We start from the raw sequence: 24,016 nt of genomic DNA on the forward strand, positions 1-24,016 counted from the left end.
ATTTGTGCACACTTTCAGGAATAATGAAGCAATTGAATATATTCCTAAGAGCATTTGAGAAATTATGTATTTTGGTGAAGGGACTCTGTATTAGTGTCCTAGGGCTGCTGTAACAAAGTACCACAAACCAGGTGTTTTATAACAATCAATTGTTTCTCTCATAGTTCTCAGGGCTAGAAGTCTAGAACCAAGACATCAGCAGGGCTGTTCTCTCTTCTGTGTTAAATAAGGCTTTTGTCGCTTCCAGATTCTGGCCATTTATGACAATCGCTGACTTGTAGTTGAGTCTCTCCTTCTGTCTTTGTGTGGCTTTCTTCCTTGTGTGCTCTCCTCATGAGGACATGAGTAGACTGGGGATGTAGCTCTCGATAACCAATCCCTAGCACCAAAAAACCAAACCATAACAAAACAAAAATTACCAAGCCCCTCAAAAGGACACCAGTGATTGGATTTAGGGGTCCTCTTAAATCCAGGATGATTTCATCCAGAGATTTTTTTTAAACTAATTACATCTGTTTCCAAAAGCCCTATTTCCTACTAAGGTTATATTCTGAGGTTCTAGTTGAATGTGAATTTGAAGGGACATTGTTCAACTAATACAGGTACCCGATTGAAAATGACTGTAGTGTATAGAAGTAATTGGATGAGGTTGGGTTCATTGTTGGACAGAATCCTTTGCTCCTGGTTAGCAACTTGACTTTGGCAGATTATCTACACTTGCAATCTTTAGCTTCATGTATAAAGTTTGGTCCCAGATCACCATTGAGTTATCCTGGGTTGCCTAGAGGAGATTATGTATAAACACACCTTCTTTGCACAGTGCTTGCTACAGAGGTCATTCATCCAGTAATTATTAATAGTAATTTTCAATTGTTGCTAGGGCAGGAGATAATAATAATCGTAGTATGTATCATCAATGTACTGTTAGTGGCAGTTATATTGGAGATAATCAGAATAATAGCAGACTAATGCTAGTGTTGATTTCAAAGACCATTAGTACTTGATAATGGATGATTTTACTGTGAGTACGTGGGTGAGACAGACAGGAGAGGGGGAAGGAGAACCTCCTTGAGCAGCCTGGGTGGAGACAGACATCATCAGAAGATTTATCTACAGAGCCATCGAACGTGTTCAGCTCCTGTTCAACACACTCATGTTCAAATCTCTCTAGTGCTTATGTGTTCCTGTGTTCTGGGCACTTATAGGCCTGTATCTTGGTTGCATTTGGGGTGGTACTGGAGACTTTTAAGCCTAATGCAGAGAAAGACTGTAAAGCCCACTGAACCTGCCTTCCTGTAGTAGTCAGGTCTTTGGGAGGTGATTTTAGATAACCCCACTTCCTACTCAGAGCTCTGCTCTTGCCCACTCCAGCATCCATTCTGCAGACAGCACTGGCTCCATCCACCGTGACTGACTGAGAAGTTTGCTGATCATCAGTTCCCCCACTCCCTCTGTCCTTCACCTCCAATATGTTGTCATCTTTACCGATCTAGTCTTCTTTCCCTTGACATTTATTGATGTATTTATTATCTTGGTTACCAGGGATTGAACTCAGGGGTACTTGACCACTGAGCCACATCCCCTGACCTGTTTTGTATTTTATTTAGAGACACAGTTTTACTGAGTTACTTAGTGCCTCCCTTTTACCTAAGGCTGGCTTTGAACTTACCATCCTCCTGCCTCAGCCTCCCGAGTCTCTGGGATTACACTTATGTGCCACTGCACCCAGTCTTTCACTCTATTTTTGATGAGGAATTACTTCAATCCCCTCTCAGACTCTTAATGAGTACTCTTGACCTAAGTAATGATTATGGCCCCTGATTACCACCACCACCCCTCTTTGCCGTTAGTCTCTCCATAGAATCTTTCCTCCCTGTCTGTGTGTACCCAGGCTCCCTCCCTGTTCTTAAAATCAATTGGCACTTCACCTCCTTAGCCAGACTACTAAACTTCATGAAAAAGTAATGACTTAGTCCTGGCTTCTTGTGACCAGAGGTTAATTTTTATAAAATTATTGAACATACAATACAAAATTCCCAGACAATAAGTTCCTGATCATTCCCTCTGCTGGGGGAGATAAGCTGTGATGTTACTCCAGCTGTAGGGACGTCCTGGACAGAAGGGAGCACTTGTAGCCACTGGCAGACCTTGTTTCTTGTTCCTTGTGTGGGAAGTTGGCTGATTCAGAATATTCTGTGATGAGTGCAGCAAAGTGCTTTTAAAAGAGTTGGGAATTTACATAGCTATTCAGTTGGAAAAATTATAAAGTCAGTTAATGCCCTGAGGATAGCATAAACAAAGATGTTTTTGTTTTTTAACCTCTGAATAAGTTCCTGAGAGTTTTCTGAATAATAAATGAGTAGGAAAATTTCCAGCCAGCCTCTCTAGTGTAGTTGGTTGAAAAGCTGCAGATAAGTCCTTAGTGAATATTAGAACTGTGTGGGTCCAGAGGAGACTGTGAGAGGCAGTTTCTTATAACCCACTTAATTTGTCCCAGAAACTGGAATGCCAAATCATCACCTACCAACCTGCCAAGCACACACCACACAGGAAAACAGATCAGATGGTTAAATGGAGCAGTTTGTAATGGGACAACATTTGGGTATTTGTTTTTAAAGTCACACACACACACACACACACACACACACACACACACACGAAGAAGAAGAAGAAATCTATGTAGCTTATTTAAGAATAGCTCAAATGTTTTTCTAGTCTATAGACTGAGGAACTCTATCCTGTAGGACTTCTCTAGTATAAAAAAGCATAAAATTTGGATTTTGCCCTTGGAGAGGTTAATAGTTAAAATGAGGCTATATTTAAATCCCCCCTCTAAGCAAATTCCCACCTTTCTTGGCCCCATAAATAAAGCCAGTGTGACATGGCTGAATATTGGAAATCTTTTAATTTATCATGAGGCTTAAAAAATATCCTATGTTTTATCACCAGTACCACTAACAGTTAAACTTTATATCCCTTCAGTCAACTAGAAGAGAAGGCAGTTGTTTGTATCATCCTTAACTGTGTTTTGCCCCCCAAACTCTTTGGAAATTGCACAGGCTATTAATTTTACACACCAGTTATTTTTTTTATTTAATAGACCAAATATGGAGAATTTGTGTATTGACTTTGCCTCTACAGTTGAACTATGTATGCACTATACAGTAACATCACAATAGAGAGACATTTCTCAGTGGGTTTAGCCTGCATGCAACTCTGATTGCCTTTAATTAGGGGAAAATCAAAAGCTCAGAGAATAACAGATTCGAAGTCAGTTAAAATAAGAGTAATCAACTTAGAAAAAAAATCATATCATATATCTTAATTTTTAACCATAGGGTAATAGTTTAAGTATTGAATAACTTTTTCTGTCCCTTCATATTTCTCAAATTAGAGTACTAACATTGATAGAGTTGGCATGGGAGAACTGCCAAATCTCTGGGAAATGAGAGGCTCCTCCCAGCTTCATAAAAGCCTAGGGGAAGGAAAAACTGAGAAAGCCACAGTTCTGCCTGAGAGTTATATTTGGATGGTCCTAATACAAGGGCTCTCTGATTGAGCATGGTCTCACAGTCAGGTAGGAGGAGGAAACCAACTAGCCTTTTGGCTTCACTAGGAATAAGGAGATGATAATTTGGCACACTGCAGACAAAGTGCTGGCAGTTTAAATTTTTTTTTTTTTTATCCCCAACCAGGCTTGGCTTTAAAAATAGGAAAATAGTGGGGCATGGTGGCACATGCCGGTAAACCAGGTGACTCAGGAGATGGAGACAGGTGGATTGCCAAGTTAGAGGTCAGCCTAGGCAACTTAGTAAGACCTGTCTCAAAATAAAAAAAAAATAACAAGGGCTGGAGATGCAGCTTAGTAGTAAAGCACCTCTGGATTCAATCTCCAGTACTGAAAAAAAATTTTTTTTTAACTTAAAAAAAAGGAAAACAGGCAGGCGCAATAGCGTGCACCTGTTGTTCCAGCTATTGGAGAGCCCCACCAAGACAGGGGGAGCTCTTAAGCCCAGGGATTCAAGATCAGCCTGGGAAGCATATTGAGACCTATGTCTTAAAAAAAAAGAAAAAAGAAAAACGGGAAAACTTCAGGAGTATTATGAACCAAAAATAAAACATAGAATTTATTCTTCCCATGATTGGCTTTCATGAACTTTGAGAAATTAGAGGTGATTGCTTTCAGGATTTTTAAGCCGGTCTCATATGGAACTAAGGAAGAGGACAAACGCATGTGAACAGACAACCTTTTTTCTTGGAGTGAAGACAGCCCTGGTTTTCATGATAGGACTATCCCAGAACAGTTGGGAGAAAAATGAAATACATGGAGTGCATGTTTGCCTGTATTAGCTTCAAGATGGTCAGAATTTTAAGAAATCTGCTCATTTCTATTCCACTAGAAAAATGGGATCCATTAGGACCAGGCTCTGGGATGTCACAGTGTGTATCAGCCACCAGAGTATGATGAGTATTCGTGACATGGGAATTACTAATGTTTCCTATGATCATGAAGCAATGTGTGCAGTTAATTACTGTTGTCTGCGGCTGCTCTCACATCTTGAAACTCTCCATGACCCAACTGCAGAAATCCTGTTTGTCTGCTTCCCACCACCTCCTCCAAAGAATGAAAAGTAGCAAGTTGCAAGGCTGGGCTTGTTGGGTGAATGTGATTTGTTTTTGTGGAACCAGAGGTTGTGGAGGCTGTTGGCTTGTCATTAGATTTGTGAAATGACTTCATGGTCAGCGTCTCCAGATGAGTTGCATGTGGAGGTGTGGATGTGTGCTAGGTGAAAACCTGTCTGAATGTACTTCCTCTCTCTCTTTGTGTGTCTTGGATCATACAGTAGGTGAGGCCATCTTCCTGCTTTCATGCATGGGGCCGGGGTCCCGTGGCCCTTGCCTGTCCAAGCCCAAGTCTTCTTGTAACTCTGTGGCCTAAGGCGGCTTCTTTTTCTTCCTTTTTTTGTTGTTTTGGTATTTTCCCCTGATATAAATAGCTAATTATCTAATACTCTATAATAAATATAATTTTCACCATTAATGTGTTCTCATTTCTTCACTTCCTAGAGCATTAAAAAACAAACATCTTTCTTCTTTATAATACACTTCTTTGTATTAAAAGACTTCCCTTCACTAGAGGACCTCCCCACTCTCCCTCCGGAACACACCAACAACTTGGCTAATCAAGATAGATTAGCATTAACTTTTTCATAGATCATGATAGGAAGTGATATCAATATAGGAATTGTCATGGGTATTGTTTTTTAAGAATGACTATTTGAATATAATAGTTATTAGATTTTTTAAATTACAGCCAAAATAAACAAACAACAAAAGGCCTGAAAATAACTTGATTCTCTGGAGAAAGAAACACACTTCCTGGATAGTAATACTTTCTATCATTTAGATGTGATTGCCTGGTGGTGTCACCCAAACTAATTAATAATGACATATTAGTTAACATGTTGCCATCAGCAGGTGGCTATTGGAACAGGGGTGAAAACAGCATGTGCTAAAACAAATTGTACCTTAGAGAAAATGTGCAGTTGTTCTTTAAAAGTCTTCATGATGGCGGGGCACAGTGGTGCATGCCTATTAACCCAGAAGCTTGAGAAGCTGAGGTAGGAGGATCACAAGTTTGAGGCCAGCCTTGGCAACTTAGTCAGACCTTCTAAGCAACTTAGCGAAACCCTGTTCCAAAGTAAAATAAGTAAATTGAAAGATCTGAGGATGTAGCTCAGTGGTAACACAACCCTGGATTTAATCCCCAGTATTACAAAAAGTCTTCAGGATATTTGCAATATGATTAAAAAAACATTTTTAAGTTGTAAATGGACACAATAACTCCATTTATTTATTTATTCATCTATTTTTATGTGGTCCTAAGGGTCAAACCAAGGGTCTCAAACCTTCGAGGCAAGTGCTCTACCACTGAGCTACAGCCCCAGCTCTGCAGTATGATTTTTTAAAAAAATATTTTTAGTTGTAGATGGATGCTTATACCTTTTTTTTTTCTTAATGTGGTGCCAAGACTCTAACCCAGTGCCTCACATGTTCTAGGCAAGTGCTCTACCACTGAGCTACATCCCCAGCCCACATCTGATTTATATTTACTTATTTTTGACATTGGTTAAGCCTCAAGAGATAAAAAATTGTTGTGATATTGGAGATATAGAGACTAGGAGGGAAAAAGAAAAAAATGATCACATGTTTTCCAATTTAAAAAAAGTTTTACTGAAGCAGCCTCAAAATCCTGGGAAAAACTCAGGCATCTTTTTTCTCTCTTTGTATTCTCCTTTTCTTCCTGTTCTTTGTCCATCCTGGCTCTGTCAAGGGATTCTCAGCACATGGTGTGGCTATGACAGATGGGCAGTAAATAATCTGCTGCTGTCTTTCAGTTTCAGGGGATCATTGTGACAGTGAAGGGGTTAAAACTGTCAACACCTATCAGAGCTTGCAGATAATTAGTGTAATATAAACCCGAGAACCTTGATGCTGATGACCACACAGCAAATGAATTCTACTAGTTTCCTGCTTTGTCAGAAATCCTTATTAATTTCTTTCTGACTTGTGTTACAGCTATGCTTTTTAAATGCGTGTGTGAAAAAATTATTGTTTATGCATATAAATGATAATGATTAAAGATGATTGTGAATCTTCCTTATCATAGAAGATGCATTTTGAATTAGCACTTGCAGATACAAGTTGAATAGATAAGTACCCTTTGGCACTTGAACATGAGATGGGTAGCCTTTACACTCAGGGAGGGTGTTGACTGTTGACTTTATTATTAAGGATGCAACGTGTAGTATTGAGTGATGTAGGAATGCAAACAATTACAAAGTACACTTTAATCATACATTCTTTTTTTATATAAAAAAAGAAGTAGACTTTTAAAAATAAAACAGATTTAGGCTGGGGTTGTGGCTTAGAGGTGGAACACTCACCTAGAGCATGCAAGGCCCTGGGTTCAAACCTCAGCACCATATAAAAATAAATAAATAAAACAAAGGTGTATAAAAAAACAGATTTGAAAAGAATAAAATCCATTCTTCATTTATTATCTTGAAAGAAAAACTTGCTACATAAAAAATCAGAGATTCTCAAATCTTTTTTTTTTTTTTTTTCCCCAAAGTCTACCTGGTAACCCAAGAGGAACAAATATGGCTTTAAAACAGAAGCAGGAATCCCTGATGGACTAGGGGAAGAACGGGTAAAGGAGAACTTCAATAACCCAGATGTGTTCAAATCCGCAGGTCCCAATGGCTGGCATCCTAGAGTACTTAATGAATTGGCCGAAGTCGTCACAGAACCGCTAGATATCATTTTTGAGAACTCGTGGAGGACTGATGAGGTGCCTGAAGACTGGAAAAGGGCATATTTAGAATCTTCTTTCAAAAAGGGAAATGGATGGTGACCCTGGATATACTCATCAGCTTAACTTTTTGCTTGGAAAAATTCTGGAATAATCAACTTAGGAAACTAGGTAACTGACTTTTAAGAGCTAGAAATAAGGTAGTGAAATATCACAGATAAATTACTGAGTTCATTTTTTAAAAGGACACACCAGCATGAGACACAGTCTTATGCACACACTGGGATCTTCCCCTCCATTCTGTCAATTCTTCATAAAAATAGATGATGTTAATTAAGGCATTTGGGTAAAAATTATTTTAAGTGTAATACAAAACGTAGGTTTTTAATCATAATCTTTAATTATATCACTTCTAACTTTAATCTTAAACAATAGGCTTAATTTGATATGTTAACATACACCTTCTTTCACTTCTTGTAGGACCCTCTTTTCACTAAGTTGTGATATTTCATAATTCTATATAGAATAGGTTGGTGAAGGAATTCTTATTTTAAGGTGCTTTATAGTTATTTAATAAGTACAGACATAAAGCAAGTGAATTAAGGAACATAACCAAGGGAAGACAATTTCTTCTGACTTCTCTTTTTAAATCTGTTCTGGCTGAGGTTAGATATTCAGATTAAAAAGAGTGTCATGCTCTGACATATATCGAGCAAGTGCCAATTGTTTTGCTTCGGGGGCCCCTGAATTGCAGTGTCTTGGCCCTCCCTCCATGGGCCTGTGGGTCTGGGGACAGAGAGAAGGCAGTGGGCACGAACAGCCCTGAAGGAGAGGAGGTTGAGGATCAGGGAGGAAATTAAGGTGAAGCTGGAGTTTTTATGATTCCTATTGTTTTTTTTCCTTTGGGTGTTGGTAGTTTTATTTTCTATTTAGAAAATGCAAGCTTGTTGATGGGACCAAAACTTATTGAAAAGGAGGCTGTGGAAGAAGATAGAGTAGTGGCTGGGAACTGTCAAGATCCCCTAAGCAGTACCGTGTTCTTGCACTGTGTGGAAGTATACAAGAGAGATAAGTTTACATCAACATAGGACAAGAATAAGAAACTCTCGGAGGAAAAGAGATTTAATGTTCATCTCCTGGAGCATACTGATCCCCAGGAATAGATAGATAATTAAGAAGGGATTAGGTCTCCAAGGACACTCCTAACACAATACTATTTTTTTAAAAAAAATATAAGGTCTAAATAGTTCAGCTACTTTTAGAGATTAATTTAGACACTAAGTAAAGGATGTCTCACTCTTAAATACAAATAAAAGGATATTCTAAAAGTGTGTGTAGGTTGCCCTTTAAACTACACCTAGCTGTGGTTTTGTAAGGATTATATACCAGTCAGCCTTTCATCAATTTTTGAAGTAGAGTCTTTAAAAATTTCAAGCTGGGTTTAATTAAGGGGTGAGGAATCTATATTGATTATTGATATAATTTATTGTGATAGTAAATGGCTTCCTGTTTCAGACCTCATTTCCAGGTGTAGCATCTGTGGCAGATTTATTTCACAGATGTGCATTTGCATGTAGCTCTTGGACTGTGGCTGCTCAGGACTTGATTTCTGAAACGTCTATTATTTTCACTATGGGCATTATGATGCATGGGCATTATGATGCAGTCCACTACAACCACCCAAATCAAAAAAGGCTCTTGGTCATTTCAAGTTTGATTTTTTTTATTTGAGTAATGACTGACTTCAATTATTTTGCCAAAGTTAAATCCTTTCTCTGAGTCTGCTGTTGAAATTTGAAAATATTTAATACTCTACCTAAATTAAGAGTTACAGTTTAGAACCATGAAATAGCCAAGAGATTTTAAAGACTTCTTAGTTAAAGCTATAGGAAGAAAATTTTTAAATAATAAGAGAAATATTGAGGGAAGCCTTCTTTGCATTAAATAATATGAGGTCTAATATAAGAGAAAGGAATTATTCTTACCAAGAATGGTATCTGGAGATGATCATTCTTAAGATGAATTCTTCAAGTTTTTTGTTCAGTTTATTTAAACACTAACGATAATTTTGAGTTTTGAATGTAAAGGAAGTAGCAATTCACTAAGGATAAAATATATTATCAAGACTAAAGGGCAATCTTGATTTATATTTCCTATAACACCAAGAGAGATTTAAGTACAGACTGTTTTTATCACATTGAGGAATTTGGAGGATTGTAACACATTGTTTTTTTCGGTTCATCTTAAAATTTGAGGGGTATGAAAGATTTTATTCACATAAAAGATTTCTTGGCATAGGGACACATACATTTAAGGGCTCTTTCCTCACCATAGGGAGAGCTGAGCCAACAATCTTGGGAAAACTGGATGTGTAGCAACAAAAGTATTTTCTCCATTCAGAGAACTCAGGCATTTTCTCGGTCCAGAGAAATCTCCTGCATGTTGCTGCTATGATGTGAACACAGGAGGCATTGAGTTTTCACTTTGGAGTTACTCAGATCTCAGTTCAGATTCTAGAGTTTTCCTAATGGTGTTTTCCCATGATGAACCTGTTAAGAGCATAAGCTGTAGTGTAGCTTGGGAAAGGATCTTGAGTGGTGAGGACATTACTAAAGCTTCTTTTCCCTTGTTCATAAAATGGGAGAAATAAATACAGTGCCTCCTACAGTTCTTAAGAGGCTCAAGACCTCTACGGCTTATACCCACTTGTAGTTCTTGGTCCAGGATTGGCATGAAATAGGTGCTGATTCCTGTCTCCCTTTCCTTCCTGACTTTCTGTAATTTCCTCTTCTGTGTAACAGATTACTTTAAAACTGAGTAGAGAACTCAAGTGTAAATTGACATGCTCATCTGCTGCTGTAGCCCACAGCATAAAGACCTCCTTTGCTTTCTTTTTTGGAGACATGAAAAAAGACTACTGTGTTTGCTCATGGTAGGAGTTCAGTAAATGTTTAGTGATTGAATGAAAAGAATATGATGTTTAAAAAACAATCCTCAGATTCACAAAGGCCAGCACTTTCAATTCTGGGGAAATAATCACATAGACACGTGAAGGGCTTTCATTACCTCTATGTTTCTTGTAGCATCTTCAGGTTTAAAAATTTGGAGTGTAAATAAATGAGTGGCAGATGTGCAGTTTCCAGTTTCCTCTGATTTTATGACTGGGGTTTATAAAGGAGGAGTGCAAATGGGCATCGCCCCCAAAGCTTCTTCTGGGATGCACCCAGCCAAGAGATAAGGCTGATAATGGTGGATCAGCAAACCCTTCTCTATGGGAAGAGAAACCAGCTCAACCAGGGACTGGGAACTACCTGTCTGAGGACTGAGATTGGCATGTCTGAATTTTTCTATTACAAGGCTGAGTGCTGTAAATGGATCCCTTGTCTAAGAGACTGAAGAAGAACAAAAAGAGATTTAAGATAATAAAGTTCTTAGACAAAATCTTTGACTTAAATAATCCCTTACATGTAATAATGAGGTATCAAAATATGTCCAGGGAGCTGGAAGATTTCAAAATTTCAAAGTAAATAAGTGATAAAGAATAGAATATTTTACCCAGGGACATGTGAGAAATGAGTGCGAACCTAATCCTAAATGACCAATGCTCAATTGCAACCAAGTCCAGGTATCAGAAAATTCTTAAATAAGATTAACTGATGATAACTTAGAAAAAAAACTGCATAGGTTCACACATAGATGCTTTACTAAATAAAAAAAATATTCAGAGCAAATCAAATTAAGCTTTTTTTTTTAGAATTTTCAAATTTTATTCTGATCTTTCCCAATTACATATCCCCACATCAGACATTTACACTATTCGATTCTTTGATTTAAAACTCCTTTGCAGCTTTACCTTATTAATCTCTAATAAAATAAAATCAAATAATTTTCTAGTCCATGATTAGAAATATTTCTATATCACTCTTTTGGATGTTTCCATAAAAGGCAAAAGGGGCAAAGATGTAGTTTAGAAAAATGAACAGCCCAACTTTCTTTTTTTACTTATTGAATGAAAGTAAAACAGGAAAGTGATGTTTAAATAGTTTAAATTCTAGAGATGTTTTATTTTTCATTATTTTTGTTAAAAGATACCTTTTTAGAGGAAAACAAGTAGTTAAAATCTCCACATTGAGAACTGGTGGTTGGTTTTTGTTTTATAGTTTTGCCCCCAGAATTTCTTCCACTGTACCAAAAGGAAATAAGGCAATTTTTAAACATTAATATGGAAAATGTCTTCTATAGATTATATTCAGTAACCTGCCCTTTTTTAGATGAATTTTTCCTTATTATTCTACAAATGAAATGCTGTGTGGACAATCTCAAGGACAAACTGGTATATTGAGGGAGACAAATGTCAGACGTTTTACTGTTTATCACAGTTATGGCCCTGTTTCCTAAGCTTAAGAATATTCTGAGATGCAGTTTGGGTTACTAAAGCCATTATTCATTGAAGAGTTCTGGCTATACAGAAGTATCTGTGGGACCGGAACAATCAACATGTGTATATCTAAGTAGCCAAGCACAGATTTGTTCTAATTGAAAGCTACCATTTGGTTTTGTAAACACACTTTTTTTTCTTCCCCTTTTCAGTTACATTTTTTTAAAGGGCTATATGTGAAGACTCCATGAGAAGCCTAATTGGAACGTCGTTATGAACCATGTAATGTAACCCACACAGCTCTGTCATTTGCAAACATATGTCTACTTTTCAATAAATGTTATGGCTGCACAGCAGTTCTGCCTTGGCCTCTTTTGTGATCATTCTGCATTTTGATGAATGTGATCGTTTTTGCATCGTTTAAATTGACAATGTATAAATGTTCATGGTATTATAGTATTATGGTCAGCATGGGAAATCAGAGCTCTAACTGGAAAGAAAGGAAAATGCAAGTCTCCACACACTGCATGCAGAATTCAGATAAGACCATCATATATATTGGGATGCTTTTGTCCTGTTGTGTGTGCTTCCTGTGGCCTTCTCTTGTGTGATTTTCTGCCGTCAGTGGCTCAGGCAGTGGGAGGTGGGGTGTATCGAGTGGTAGGAGGGAGCTTGTGTGTGATCATGTGATTCTGCTGTGGCTTCTGCAGCACAGATTCCGTATCAGCTGAACAGATAAGCCGTATCTCAGCAGTGGTTAAAACCAGTCTTGGATTCAGATATCAACATAACTGCATTCTGGTTTGAGAGCCTTGAAAAAAATGGAATAATGATTGTACTTGATCAGCATACTAACTAGCTCAAAGACATTTATCTGAAGAAGTTTGCAACAGTGCTTTGGGTTATATATAAATGTCATGATGTGGTGGGTCTTGATGGTTATCAATGACTCTTATTATTCCCACTGAATATGAGAAGAAAAATATAGTTAAAGTGAGAAAGATGTAAAAATTTAAATTCTGGAAATGAAAAAAGACCTTAAGATTCACCACATCAGATTCAGAAACTGCACAGTTCAAACACTAAAAAAAAAAAATAGGAGTTTGTGGCATCTCATATGACACACCAGGTTGGTGGCAGACAAGAAGTTTTCCCAGATCCTTTGCTACTGATTTTTTGTCCAACATAGATCTTAGAAAGTATACCTAAAGGGTTCCATGGCTTCTTTAAGAAAGACCCATCTTTCTAGATTGGACTTAGTTTGAACTTAGATCTGTGGTTTTAAGACATAGCCTTGACACATTCATAAACCAAACCTCCATGAAACCCTGATTTTCTGCAGGGGCCAGCACCAGGGTACAGAACCCCGATCTTCCCTCTTTCTTCACGTCTTCTTTGATCTCATAGTACATGATATTGGTGAGTGGCACAAAAAATATCTTTTTATTTTTTTATTTTTAGAAATAGGGAAATGCGGGGTTGTGGTTCAGTGGAGAGCACTCACCTAGCATGTGCAAGGCCCTGGGTTTGATCCTCAGCACCACATAAAAATAAATAAAATAAAGGTACTGTGTCCAACTACAACAACAACAACAACAACAAAAAAAAAACATTTAAAAAAAGAGAAAGGGAAATGCAGCAGTAAAGCTCACAAATAAATGTTTAAGAATAAGATGGTCTTTATCATTAATAAAGTCACTTCACATAAGGCAGCTTTAAAAATGTCTTTCATCTGAATCTGGATAATGAAAACTTCTAGGCCCATTTCTGGTCCATCTGCTGCCCCACTAAAGGTTTTTAATTTAAAAGAGAAGTCTTGAACAATTGCAAGTGAAAAACTTAGCCCCAGCCCTACCAGAGTTACTCTGAGGACAGAATGCATTCATGTAACCATGGACACTTTTTTGGCTAGCTCCTCTACTTTAAAATACCTCCGTGTACCAATAACAGGATGTCTGTGGAGTCTCATCTGTTTCTTGGTCGAAAAATAAGCACAGATCATGAACTGTATATATTCATTGTGTATTCTTTGACATCCCTTTTAGCTCAATCAATTTAACTCCAACTTCATTTTGGAAGTTAATCTACATAAGAGAGTTCACGAAAGTAGACGTTTTGAGTGAAGAATATATACATTTAGTTTTATTTCAGATCTTTGCCTATAAATCAGAAGCCCTGAATCCGGTCTTGGTTTTCCTAGGGAGTAGAGCTGTCTAAGACACTTCCTTTTACACCTTCGGTCACCCATCTGTAAAAGTGCTCAGGGAGCAGGATTGCCAAACACGCCCTGCGGAAGGTCTGAGAAACAGATGGTATCTGAATAACCTCACGTTCTTTAGAAGGAAGTCACTAAATGACTTACTCTGCTTGTTTTTTGCTGGTTTCCATCGGGCTGTGAGCACATCTGATTGTCCCCACTAGGTGCTTCCTCAGTTACTAGTATGTGTTTGTTACCTTGTAGGTGTTCCACAATATTGTTGAGTGAATGAAGGACCAAGTGAGCTTTCTCCCATGCCTAAGGAAACTGAATCCTGAGGTTGTCTGAGCTGGTTCTACCAGGCATTGCCTATTTTGAGGGATGGTGGAGGAATACTGTGGCTTTATGTCTGTAGGATAGCAATGCCTTCCACCCTCAAATCTGGGAAACAAAAGTTCTTCTTTATTAGAAGTTTACCTTGGGGTATGGTTTTGCTTTTACTTGGGTCTTCTGACATTCTTGTTTTGTATAATTTCTCAAGTAAAATTTTATATATTCAATGAGGTCTCCTTTTGCAGGAATGTATTAAACACTGTGGTTTGCAAGGGCATGTGCTTAGATTAACATGACACACTATTTGAATTAAGGTTTTCTTTCCATCATTTTTTCCTAGTCTGAATTGTGAGAGGATTGGCATCTATTCCTGCAAATTAAAACTAATAAGTACCAGCCTATCCCTGCAATTAGAGCTAATCAACCCCCTTAATTTCTTTATCACATACATGTTAGCATATGGTATGCTGCTAGATGAACTGCAAAGACATTTTCAGAGTCGATTCTTCGCGCTTCAAACTTCCTTCCCAGCATTTTCGCACACACCCTTTGCAGATATGAATTTGGGACCCATGATTTTTGTTCTTGGAAATAGAAACAACTTCAGGGAAGGTTTCTTTTGTTCTTATCTTTTACCAATAGGAAGGCAAAAAAGAGTGGAGTAGTTAGGAACGGTCCAGGATTGTTCAGACCTGAGCTTGAGTCCCAATAAGCTGCTGAGAGGTAGAGTCCCTTGACCTAAGAGGGGCCTGTAGCTCTGTGGTGATTGCAAACTGTGTCTCTGTTCTTTTTCTGATGTGCGTGGAGTTTGTGGAAGGGAGGGAGAAACATTTCAGCTTTAGGGTCACAAAATTCTGGATACAAATCCCAGCTTCCCATGCTTGGCTGTGACTTATGCAAACTACTAAACCCTTTCCCATCTGCTTTATCACCTGGAAAATGAGGTAAATACCACCTCTTAAAATACCAGGTGTGATAACTGATAGAAGGCCTTATGTGTGAGGAACATAAGTTCTTTTTTTTAATTAAAAAATTTGTTCTTTTTGTTTATATATGGCAATAGAATATATTATGGCATAATTATAAAAACATATAATTTGCTCTAATTCAGTCCCCAGAATTTCCCCTCCCCTCCCTCCTCCCACCCAATTCCCTTCCCTCTACTCTATTGATCTTTCTGCTATTTTCGTATAGTTTTTTTTTTTCTTTTTAAAACTAGTGTCATGTGATGTACATAGTGGTGAGGTTCACTGTGGTGTGTTTTACTACATCAGCTAGGTGGTAGTGGAAGGGGTGGGAAACGAGATTTGTGACTCATGAATGAAAATTGTTTTCAAGATATGTTAGTGAAAAAGCTTGCATTCCTGAATCAACTACGAAGCAACATTAAAAATACAGTTACCAGCACTTTTAAAAGAACATTTAATATATGTCAGGACGATTCAAAGCACTTTACATGTATTAGTTCACTTAATCTTCACAACAACCTTATGAAATGATTTTGTTAATTTGCCCAAGGTCATAGAACCAGTGACCAAGTAAGTGGAAATTTAAGGCTCAGCAATTTCACTTTAAGCCTATCCTCTTAACCTTTATGTCTTCTAAGAGCCAAATGTAATAAAGTATCAAATATAAGGACCATATATCAAGAAATAAGATTGACAAATTACTGTAAAAAGTGGGGATGCTCTAGGGATCAGGACACCAGCTAAAAATGTTGTCTTGGTCCATTTTGCATTACTATGAACACCAGAGAGCAATTTATAAAAAAACAACAAATTATTTTCTTATAGTTCTGATGGATGGGAAGTTCTAGCAGGGTACTGGCTGGTTTTGTTTTCTGGTGAGGGCTTCATACACGGGGGGAAAGAATGCTGTGACCTTACGTGGCATAGGCAGAATTGAAGAGATCAAGTGCTGTATGAAGCCTCTCTAAAGGGCCTTAGTCTCATTCACAAGGGAGCAACTCCTGTGACCCAGTCACTTCTTAAAGGCCTCATCTCTTTATACTAAACCACGGATAACATCTTAGTTTGGGAGGGGATACATCCAAACCATTGCATTCTGCTCTTGGCTTCCCAAAATTTGTGTCCTCTTTCCATGCAAAATGTAGTCACTCCATCCCAGAAGCCCCCATCTGAGATGCTGACTTGTTTCAGCATGAACTCAAAAGTTTAAGTCCACAGGCTCATCCATCATCTCCGTCAGGTGTGGGTAAGACTCAAAGATGCATTTCATCTTGAGGCCAATTGCTCTGCAGCTCTGAACCTGTGCAATCAAACAAGTTATATGCTTCCTAAGTACAATGCTGCGGCAGGCATAGGGTGGACATTCTCATTCCAAAAGGAGCAATAAGAAAGAAGGAAGGAGTCACAAAGCAAGGCCAAAACCCAACAATGCAAACATCGAATCTTAAGGCTCCAGGATAATCTTCCTTATTCCATGTCCCACCATCTGAACACACCAATCCAGGAGTTGGTCTTCAAGGTTCAGACAACCCCACTCTCTTTAAGCCACAGTTCTCATGGGCTGGAGACAGAAGCCTGAGGCTCTTACAGTCTGGCTTTGCATTCTGGGGGTCACACCTGTCCAAGAGTTCCCTAAACCTTGCCCTAGAGCAGCATGTCCCTTCCTAGGTCTCTGCCTGGGCCCCAAGGTGGTATTTTTTTGAAATCAGGGTGGTGGTAGCAGGGTCTCCACAGCCCATCCCTGCCTGCAGTATCCACCATGTGGATACCAGCAAGGCTTGCTGCATGTGCTTGCAGAATGCTGGCTCCAGTTGAACCCAAGTTCCTGCCACAGCTGGGGTAGCCACCGACTCCTGTGCTGGAATGTGGGGAGCAGCATCTTGAGGTGGCATTGGGTAGCAAGCATTGATATCCTGTGAATGTCCCCCCAAATTTATTCTGCTCTCAAGACTCTGGTATTCTGGGTGTAGGATGGATGTATCAGCCTTGAAGATCTTTGAAATGCCTTCATAATCGTTCTGCCATGGTCTTGATAAATAGAACCTGGCTTCACACTATCTTATTAATCTTTGCACCCTTGATTTTCCCTCCTAAACATGTTTTTTTTTTTTTTTTTTTACTCTTTATATGGCCAGGCTGAGAATTTTCCAAATCTTTATGTTCTGCTTCCCTTCAATTATGAATTCTGTCTTTAAATCACTTCGGTTTTCTTGCATGTTGCTATAAGCAATTAAAAGAAGCTGTGCAGCTTCAGCACTTTGCTGCCTTGTGATTTCTTCAGTCAAATGGTCTCATTCGTCATTCTTAAGTTCTGCCTTCCTGAAAGTCCTAGAAGAACATAAGGCAGCTGGAATTCTTACCACTTTAAAATAAGAAGAGGACTTGGGGGTGTAGCTCACTGGTGTAGCGCATGTTTAGCATGTGTGAAGTCACAGGTTCTATCCCCAGCACAAGAAGAAAGACACTAGAACAAGGATGCCCTTTCCTCCCATCTCCAGTGCCTTTTTCTTCATTTCTACATGACACCTCATCAGAACAGCCTCCTGTCTCTCCATGTTTCTAGCAGCTTTCTACTCGGGACCACTTAGTCAATCTCGGGTGAGACTGAGGCTCTCCTTATCTCCTGCATCCTCACCAGAATCACCCTCCAAGCTCCCTTCTTGGTAACAGAGGCAAACCCAACATTCACTTTAAAGCTGCTCTAGCTCTACTGATTACCCAGTGCCAAAGCGGCTTGCAAATTGGTAGGTATTTGCTATAGCAACCCCCTAGTCTCCACACCAGTTTTTGACTTCGTGTAGTTTGTGCTCCTACAACAGAAAATCTGAGACTGGATAAAAGGAAGAGAAATTTATTTCTCACAGTTCGGGATGCTGGGAAGTTCAAGATCAAAGAACTGTTAGATTCAGTTCTCTAGTGAGGACAATGTCCCCCAGAGCGAGTTCTCTGTGTCCTCACCTAGCCGAAGGCAGAGGGTAACAGACCAACAGCTACACCTCTTTGGTAAAGATCTTAATCCCACTCACAAGGAAGAAGCCTTATGGATAGTCACCTCTCTAGGGCCCCATCTCTTAACACTGTCACATTGGCAACACCTGGATTTTGGAGGGGACACATTCAAACCATAGTAGTCAGTGTCTGATATATTGCATTTCATCAAGTCTAAGATGAGGTCAAGTGAAAGATCATCATTAAGTATCACAAAGAAAGAAGGATGCCATCAGTTCTACTATATAAAAAGTCCACAGTACTTTTTTATTTTCAACATATTAACAGAACCATCTGAGACTTACAAGTGGATGTTTATGATCTGTCACTCATACATAAAAATAAAGCTAAGTAAATGCAAGGTGACTCTATAACAGTTTTGCACATTTGCACATAGACTTCTCTGCATTACTTTTTGACTCATGTACCTCTGTGGACCTGGGACCTCAAAGGTGTTCTGGCCAGCAGGAGTGTTGTTAATACAGTTGTGAGACTGTCTGGATTTTCTCCACACTCACACCTTTCTGTGAGTTTAGATGCCGGAACTCTCTTGGTCTTACTCATAGTTATTTGCAGCAATTGATTCTTCCCATGGCCTCGAAATGCTGCTTTGGTTGAAGTGTCCCAAGCTTGCAGCTCTCTAGTTGTGCCACTAGCCTGCAGCCATGTTTCCACTTGTGCACAGGGTGGAAGCTGGGTCACCGTAGCTCTCTAGTTATCGTTCTCCATCCTGGTTTCACACGTGTTTAAATGTGGAAATGCTGGCCTTGGAACCAATGAAATATGCTTGTCTATCAAGTTACAAGGAAATTTTGATGACCCATTTCATTTTATCTACAGTCCCTGACTGTGTCGATAATGACATATTAGTCATTTTGGTGTAACTGTCTTGGACTCAGAATAAAAATTTATTTTGAGCTTTTTGGTAGTTGAGTGTGTGCTAATATTATTCTCTAGTGGTCTCTAACATGATTTACCCCACAGACATATAAGATATATGGCTTATTTTTGGCTTGCTGCCATTGTTCTCTGTTTTATGGAGATCCCTGGCTCATGGAAAGTCTTTAAACAATGATTTAAATATTACTTTATAGAATTTAGCACCTTAACCCATGGAATAATACTAGTTTGTAAGTGGATATTTTTATTATTAATAATGATGCCTAATTATGGGATGACCTCTTATACTACCAATACATATGCCCACTGTTTGGTGCAGGAATGTTCTCACTACTGGTTCAGGATGAGAAGTACTATATGTTCCCATTAGGATTCCAAGTGACTGCTCAGAATTTACAGTTTGGCCTTTAAATCTTAGAAGTCTGTTGAACTATTTCTAAGTTCTTGAATATCCTCAGGAGCATTTAGGCTTCCATTCCTTGTGCTCAGAGGATGTGTGTTGCAGTGGACAAATGGTGGGGCTTTGGGACCATGGAGAAAGGTACCGAACTGTTCTACCACTGTGCGGTCTTTTTAACAAAGAAACATCAAGTACTTTCACTAGTTGGAGCAACCTATGTACAAACTTCAGTGAATTCTTCTAACAACCCAGTGAGGTCATTGCTGTGACATGTGAGGAAACTAAGGTACTGAGTGTGTATATGAACCACATTGGGCTGATTTGGTGATTGAAATGGAAACTAATTTTATTACTTTGATTTTTAATTGTGTCCTCCTTCCACCATTCCCTAAGGAGAATTAAATTGCCATTTGAAATTACTTTATGGATTTGGAGAGGAAAATAAGCTTTTTAGAATTAAAAACTTTTTTTTGCTGACAATGGACCTTTATTTTATTTTTTATATGTGGTGCTGAGAATTGAACCCAGTGCCTCACACATGCTAGGCAAGCATTCTACCACTGAGCCACAAACCCAGCCCAAGCTTTTTAGAATTTTTAAACCCAAATAAAATAATTTTCTATTCCTACTTTGATTTTCCCTTTTTTGTCATAAGTGATCACTCATCACCTTTTTTTTTTTTATTAGAGAAGTCAGCAGGCAGGTTAATATCAATCTGAGATTGTCTCCTGCCTGAATATTCTCCATGATCCCTAAATCAAAGGAATTTGTTCTTAGAGCCACTAAGTGGATTTTTTCCCCCAGCAGTTTTGAAGGAGGCAGCCTAACATCCTCTGAACTTTTGTGATTTGATAACTATCCATGGGTTATACAATAAACTGGGAATTCCAGTAGGTTTTATCTTTATACAATCTCAATGTCTGCATTAGAAATATTCCTTTTAGAAAATTGTTTTAATGCCTTCACAAATTATAAAACAGAGTAATATTTTGAGGTGATGGGGATTGAACCCAGAGGCACTTGAGCACTGAGTCACACCCTCAGCCCTTAGTATTTTATTTTGAGACAGGGGAGGGTGGCCTCAAACTTGTGATCCTCCTGCCTCAGCCTCTGGAGTTGCTGCCATTACTTCCAGGCATGCCCCATTATGCCCAGCAAAGCAGAGTCATATTTATATACATGTTTAAAAAGAAATTACTTCATTCATTTGGTAAGTATAATTAATTAAGTCATAGTTTTGAGAAATACTGCTATTGTTTCCTCAACTTTTAAAGCCTGTCCACCCGCCTGCCGGCTTCCTTCCCTCATTCTTTCTTTCCTTTCTTGTTTTCCTTTTCTTTCTTGGAACTGACAACTGAATAAATCGAATGTATCTCTTTTAGCCCACAAATCCTATTCATCTGCTTTTATTTTTGCATGCTTTAATCTTCTTCCAAGTACATTGGAAGAATAAGTAAGCATACTTTCTAAAAATCTTGGCACATTTCCTGGTTTGGGAGGTGTAAGGAGAGCACTGGCAAAAAAAAGTGATTTTTGAATGAAAAATTAAGGCTATGCTTATATTTAAAATCCCCAGTGACATCATTGATATAAACCAAAGTAGCCATTTTCAGTAAGGAAAATAGCCAAGTTGTATGTGTTTTTGGTGATTGAATTTTTGTAAAAGCATGTAACACCCAAATATATATGGAAATCTAGTGTGTAGTATATTCATCACACAAACCACACACACAGTGTAATCCCAACCAATAATTGGACAAAAATAAGCTGATGAAAGTTATAGTCTAGCCTCAAGTATACTATTATAAAGGTCCAATTTATTAAAATAATAGATCAGTTAAACACAATTTCAGGAAACAGGCAAAACTTCTTACTGTGCCACACAATGGAGAGAAGTTGAAACACATTTACAAAGCTGACTTTGTGGATTTATATATAGCAAAGAAAATAATAGGAAGAAAAGGCTGACATTTTATGTACTAATGCATGTAGTGAGCTATGCCTTCAGCATACTAAACGTCAGAGGAGAGGCTTCCCTTGCCTGGGTAAGTTTATTGAATCTTGTTTTAGAATTTTTAAACTCTAATTATCAGTTGCTTAAGGTTTATTTTCATACCATACCTGCTTAGTTATGCTATTGGAATGTTTGGGTGTGTTTTATATATAACTCGTTTATTTACATATCCCATATATATACACACATATATATATGATGCATACATTTTATACATAATTTACCTGGGTTCATAAACATTAAATAATGTTGAGAAATTAAATATACCTGTTTCCACTCCCACCTCCTTGAAAGAGAGTGCTCTTATGTGACGATAGTTAACCTGTGCTGGGTACTGCTTCTCTGTGCTCACATTTATAGATGATAAGGGAGATTTTAGATTACACCAGTTATAAAAATTCCATGAGAATATATCTTTATAATAAAAGATTTTATTTATTTATTTTTTGTTTTCCTCTTTTACACAGCTGAATCAGTACCTAGCTAGAGGTATTTTTTTGTGAGAATATTTATTCTTTGATTCAAACATAATTATGAAGCATTATCTACTTTTAGAAAAATAAATAGTGTTACTTTCCCTTTGATGGTTGAGTTGGTCATAGTAGGCATGGAGAATGATAAAATTATAAATATGAATAGGTTGTAGCCTGTGTTACTAGAAGGCTTCCAAAATAATTGGGAATGAGTAATCATAGGAGAATATATGGCAGAGGTTGTATGTATGGATAATAATTCTTTGTATTTTATATATAGTATCAAGAGTAACATATACAAAGTGAAAAAAAAAAAACAGTCCACATTTGTTACCAATGACAAAACTCAATGCATCAATGGAAAGAAGAATTAGACATGGGTTGAATTCCTCTCTGACACCTAAATCCATATGGTCTTGGGCAAGTTACCTCCCCTATTTTAGAACTACAAGAGCTGTTTACTTAGTTGTATGTTTATAGTAAGTTCTCAATAAATGTCTGCTGTCATCATTTTCATGTTCGACAGATATGCTGTTAGAATTCTTTAATGAATCGAGATCCAAAAACAACCTGCCTAAGCAATACAGTTTGAGAAGAATTTATTGATCAGTGTCCCCTGCTATAACTGTAGTGGGTTCTGAGAGAACACAAGGAATGAACAAAGGATGTACCACGTGCAGCAAGAGACAGACGTTCAGAGAAGCAGTCTTCACCCCAATAGAGTGGCACTAGTGTCACATTCCTCCAGTGTGCCGGGAAGAAAAGAGACGCGTGTAATTGAGATGAGCAGTCTTAGAAGACACGGTGGGTAGGATTTAGGTTATTGGGGCCTGGGAGTAGAGTGAAGGAAGGAGGACCCAGCGAGCTCCAGGAGCAAAGGCACAAAGGGAGGGCTCTGCAGGAGAAAGGGGATTGGCTGGCTGCTGGAGCTAAGGATGTGGGTGAAGAGAAGGGAAGGTGCATCTGGCATAGTGTGGAAGCTTGCTTTTGAGTCTTACTTGGTATATTTAGAAGGAAAAGGTTTTTTTTTTTTTTAATGGGTATTTCTAAGCTTTCTTGCAGTTATGACGGATGGCATTCACAGGTCCAATATTTTCCCATGTGACAAGTATGTGTGGAATCCTTACTCTGTGGCAGGCACGGTTGTCTGTGCCAGGGAAAAATAGACCTGGCATCTGCCACCACTGAGCTACTTCAAGAGGAATGGAGGTGAGGGCGATTCAATGCCAGCTAAGACTTTCTCTTTGAAGGAATATCAGAATGCAAGTCCATGCTCATCTGGTTATGACAGGAAGAGCCTGATGCAAGCCCCTGAGAGAGAGGAGGGTGGTCCAGAGAACAGACAGCAACCTTGGGCAGAGAGAGGGATGGCTTTCAGGTTAAGGTGGATAAGATGGGTATGACTGTGGGTGCACAGATAGGCTCAGTAAGTGGCTGATGAGCAAGGTCCTGTCTGCATGCTGGCTTTGCCAAAACCAGTGTCATATGCAAGATTTCTCAAGTGACTTTTGCATTTGAATGCAGTTAATACAAATATCCTCATAAAAAGAATCCAAAATCAGATGTGCATCTGAAGTTGGTGTAGTGCTTTAGGAAAGCTGCCCTGTCCAGTGTCCTGTGCAGAAGGACTTCTCAAGCGCAGTCTGATTGGAAACTCTGTGATGAAGAGGCACATTAGGCATCCCCCTTGGCTACCTTAAAAGCAGAAAGCAAGCACGATAATTGTTTGGGTTTTACTTCTTTGCAGTTTGTATAAAAAGCTCATGGTTCTAATTTTTAAAAATCTATCAAAACATGCCCTTGAATGTCTTAAGGTGCAGAGACTTAGGCTGCAGGTGAGGCTCCTGATTGGCTGGGTGTTGTGATCAAAGGCCCTGGTTAGCAGCACCTGCCGTGTGCAGCAGGGGTGTGCCATGTGTGCCTGCCACGGTGTGCAGCTGAGACGTGACCTTTGCAGGTGCTAGAAAACACTATTTGTGTCAGGCATGTGGAGTGTGCTGGGATCTGGGCAGCATCCATGCCTGAGAAAATCTTATTATGCAAAATGAAA

General features: G+C 38.6%; 1 protein-coding gene across 3 annotated transcripts in view; it reads left to right on the top strand.

Annotated features, from left to right (window-relative positions):
* The window catches only part of SAMD5 (sterile alpha motif domain containing 5), a 50,728-nt gene extending 38,692 nt beyond the window's left edge, over positions 1-12,036 (top strand). Inside the window, exons 2-3 of one of the 3 annotated variants that reach the window (XR_014022345.1) lie at positions 7,257-7,486; positions 11,906-12,016. Coding sequence is in view for 2 of the 3 variants with exons in the window: in XM_081296610.1 (XP_081152736.1) it covers positions 7,257-7,319 (63 nt within the window). In the remaining variant the exon portion in view is untranslated. Of the gene's footprint in view, positions 1-7,256 lie in introns of all 3 variants that reach the window. The other 2 variants (XM_081296610.1, XM_081296609.1) reach the window with 2 other exon arrangements.
* Positions 12,037-24,016: the final 11,980 nt, after the last annotated feature.

This window comes from Spermophilus citellus (genome assembly GCF_964194105.1).
Source record: "Spermophilus citellus genome assembly, chromosome: 5".
Taxonomy (NCBI): domain Eukaryota; kingdom Metazoa; phylum Chordata; class Mammalia; order Rodentia; family Sciuridae; genus Spermophilus; species Spermophilus citellus.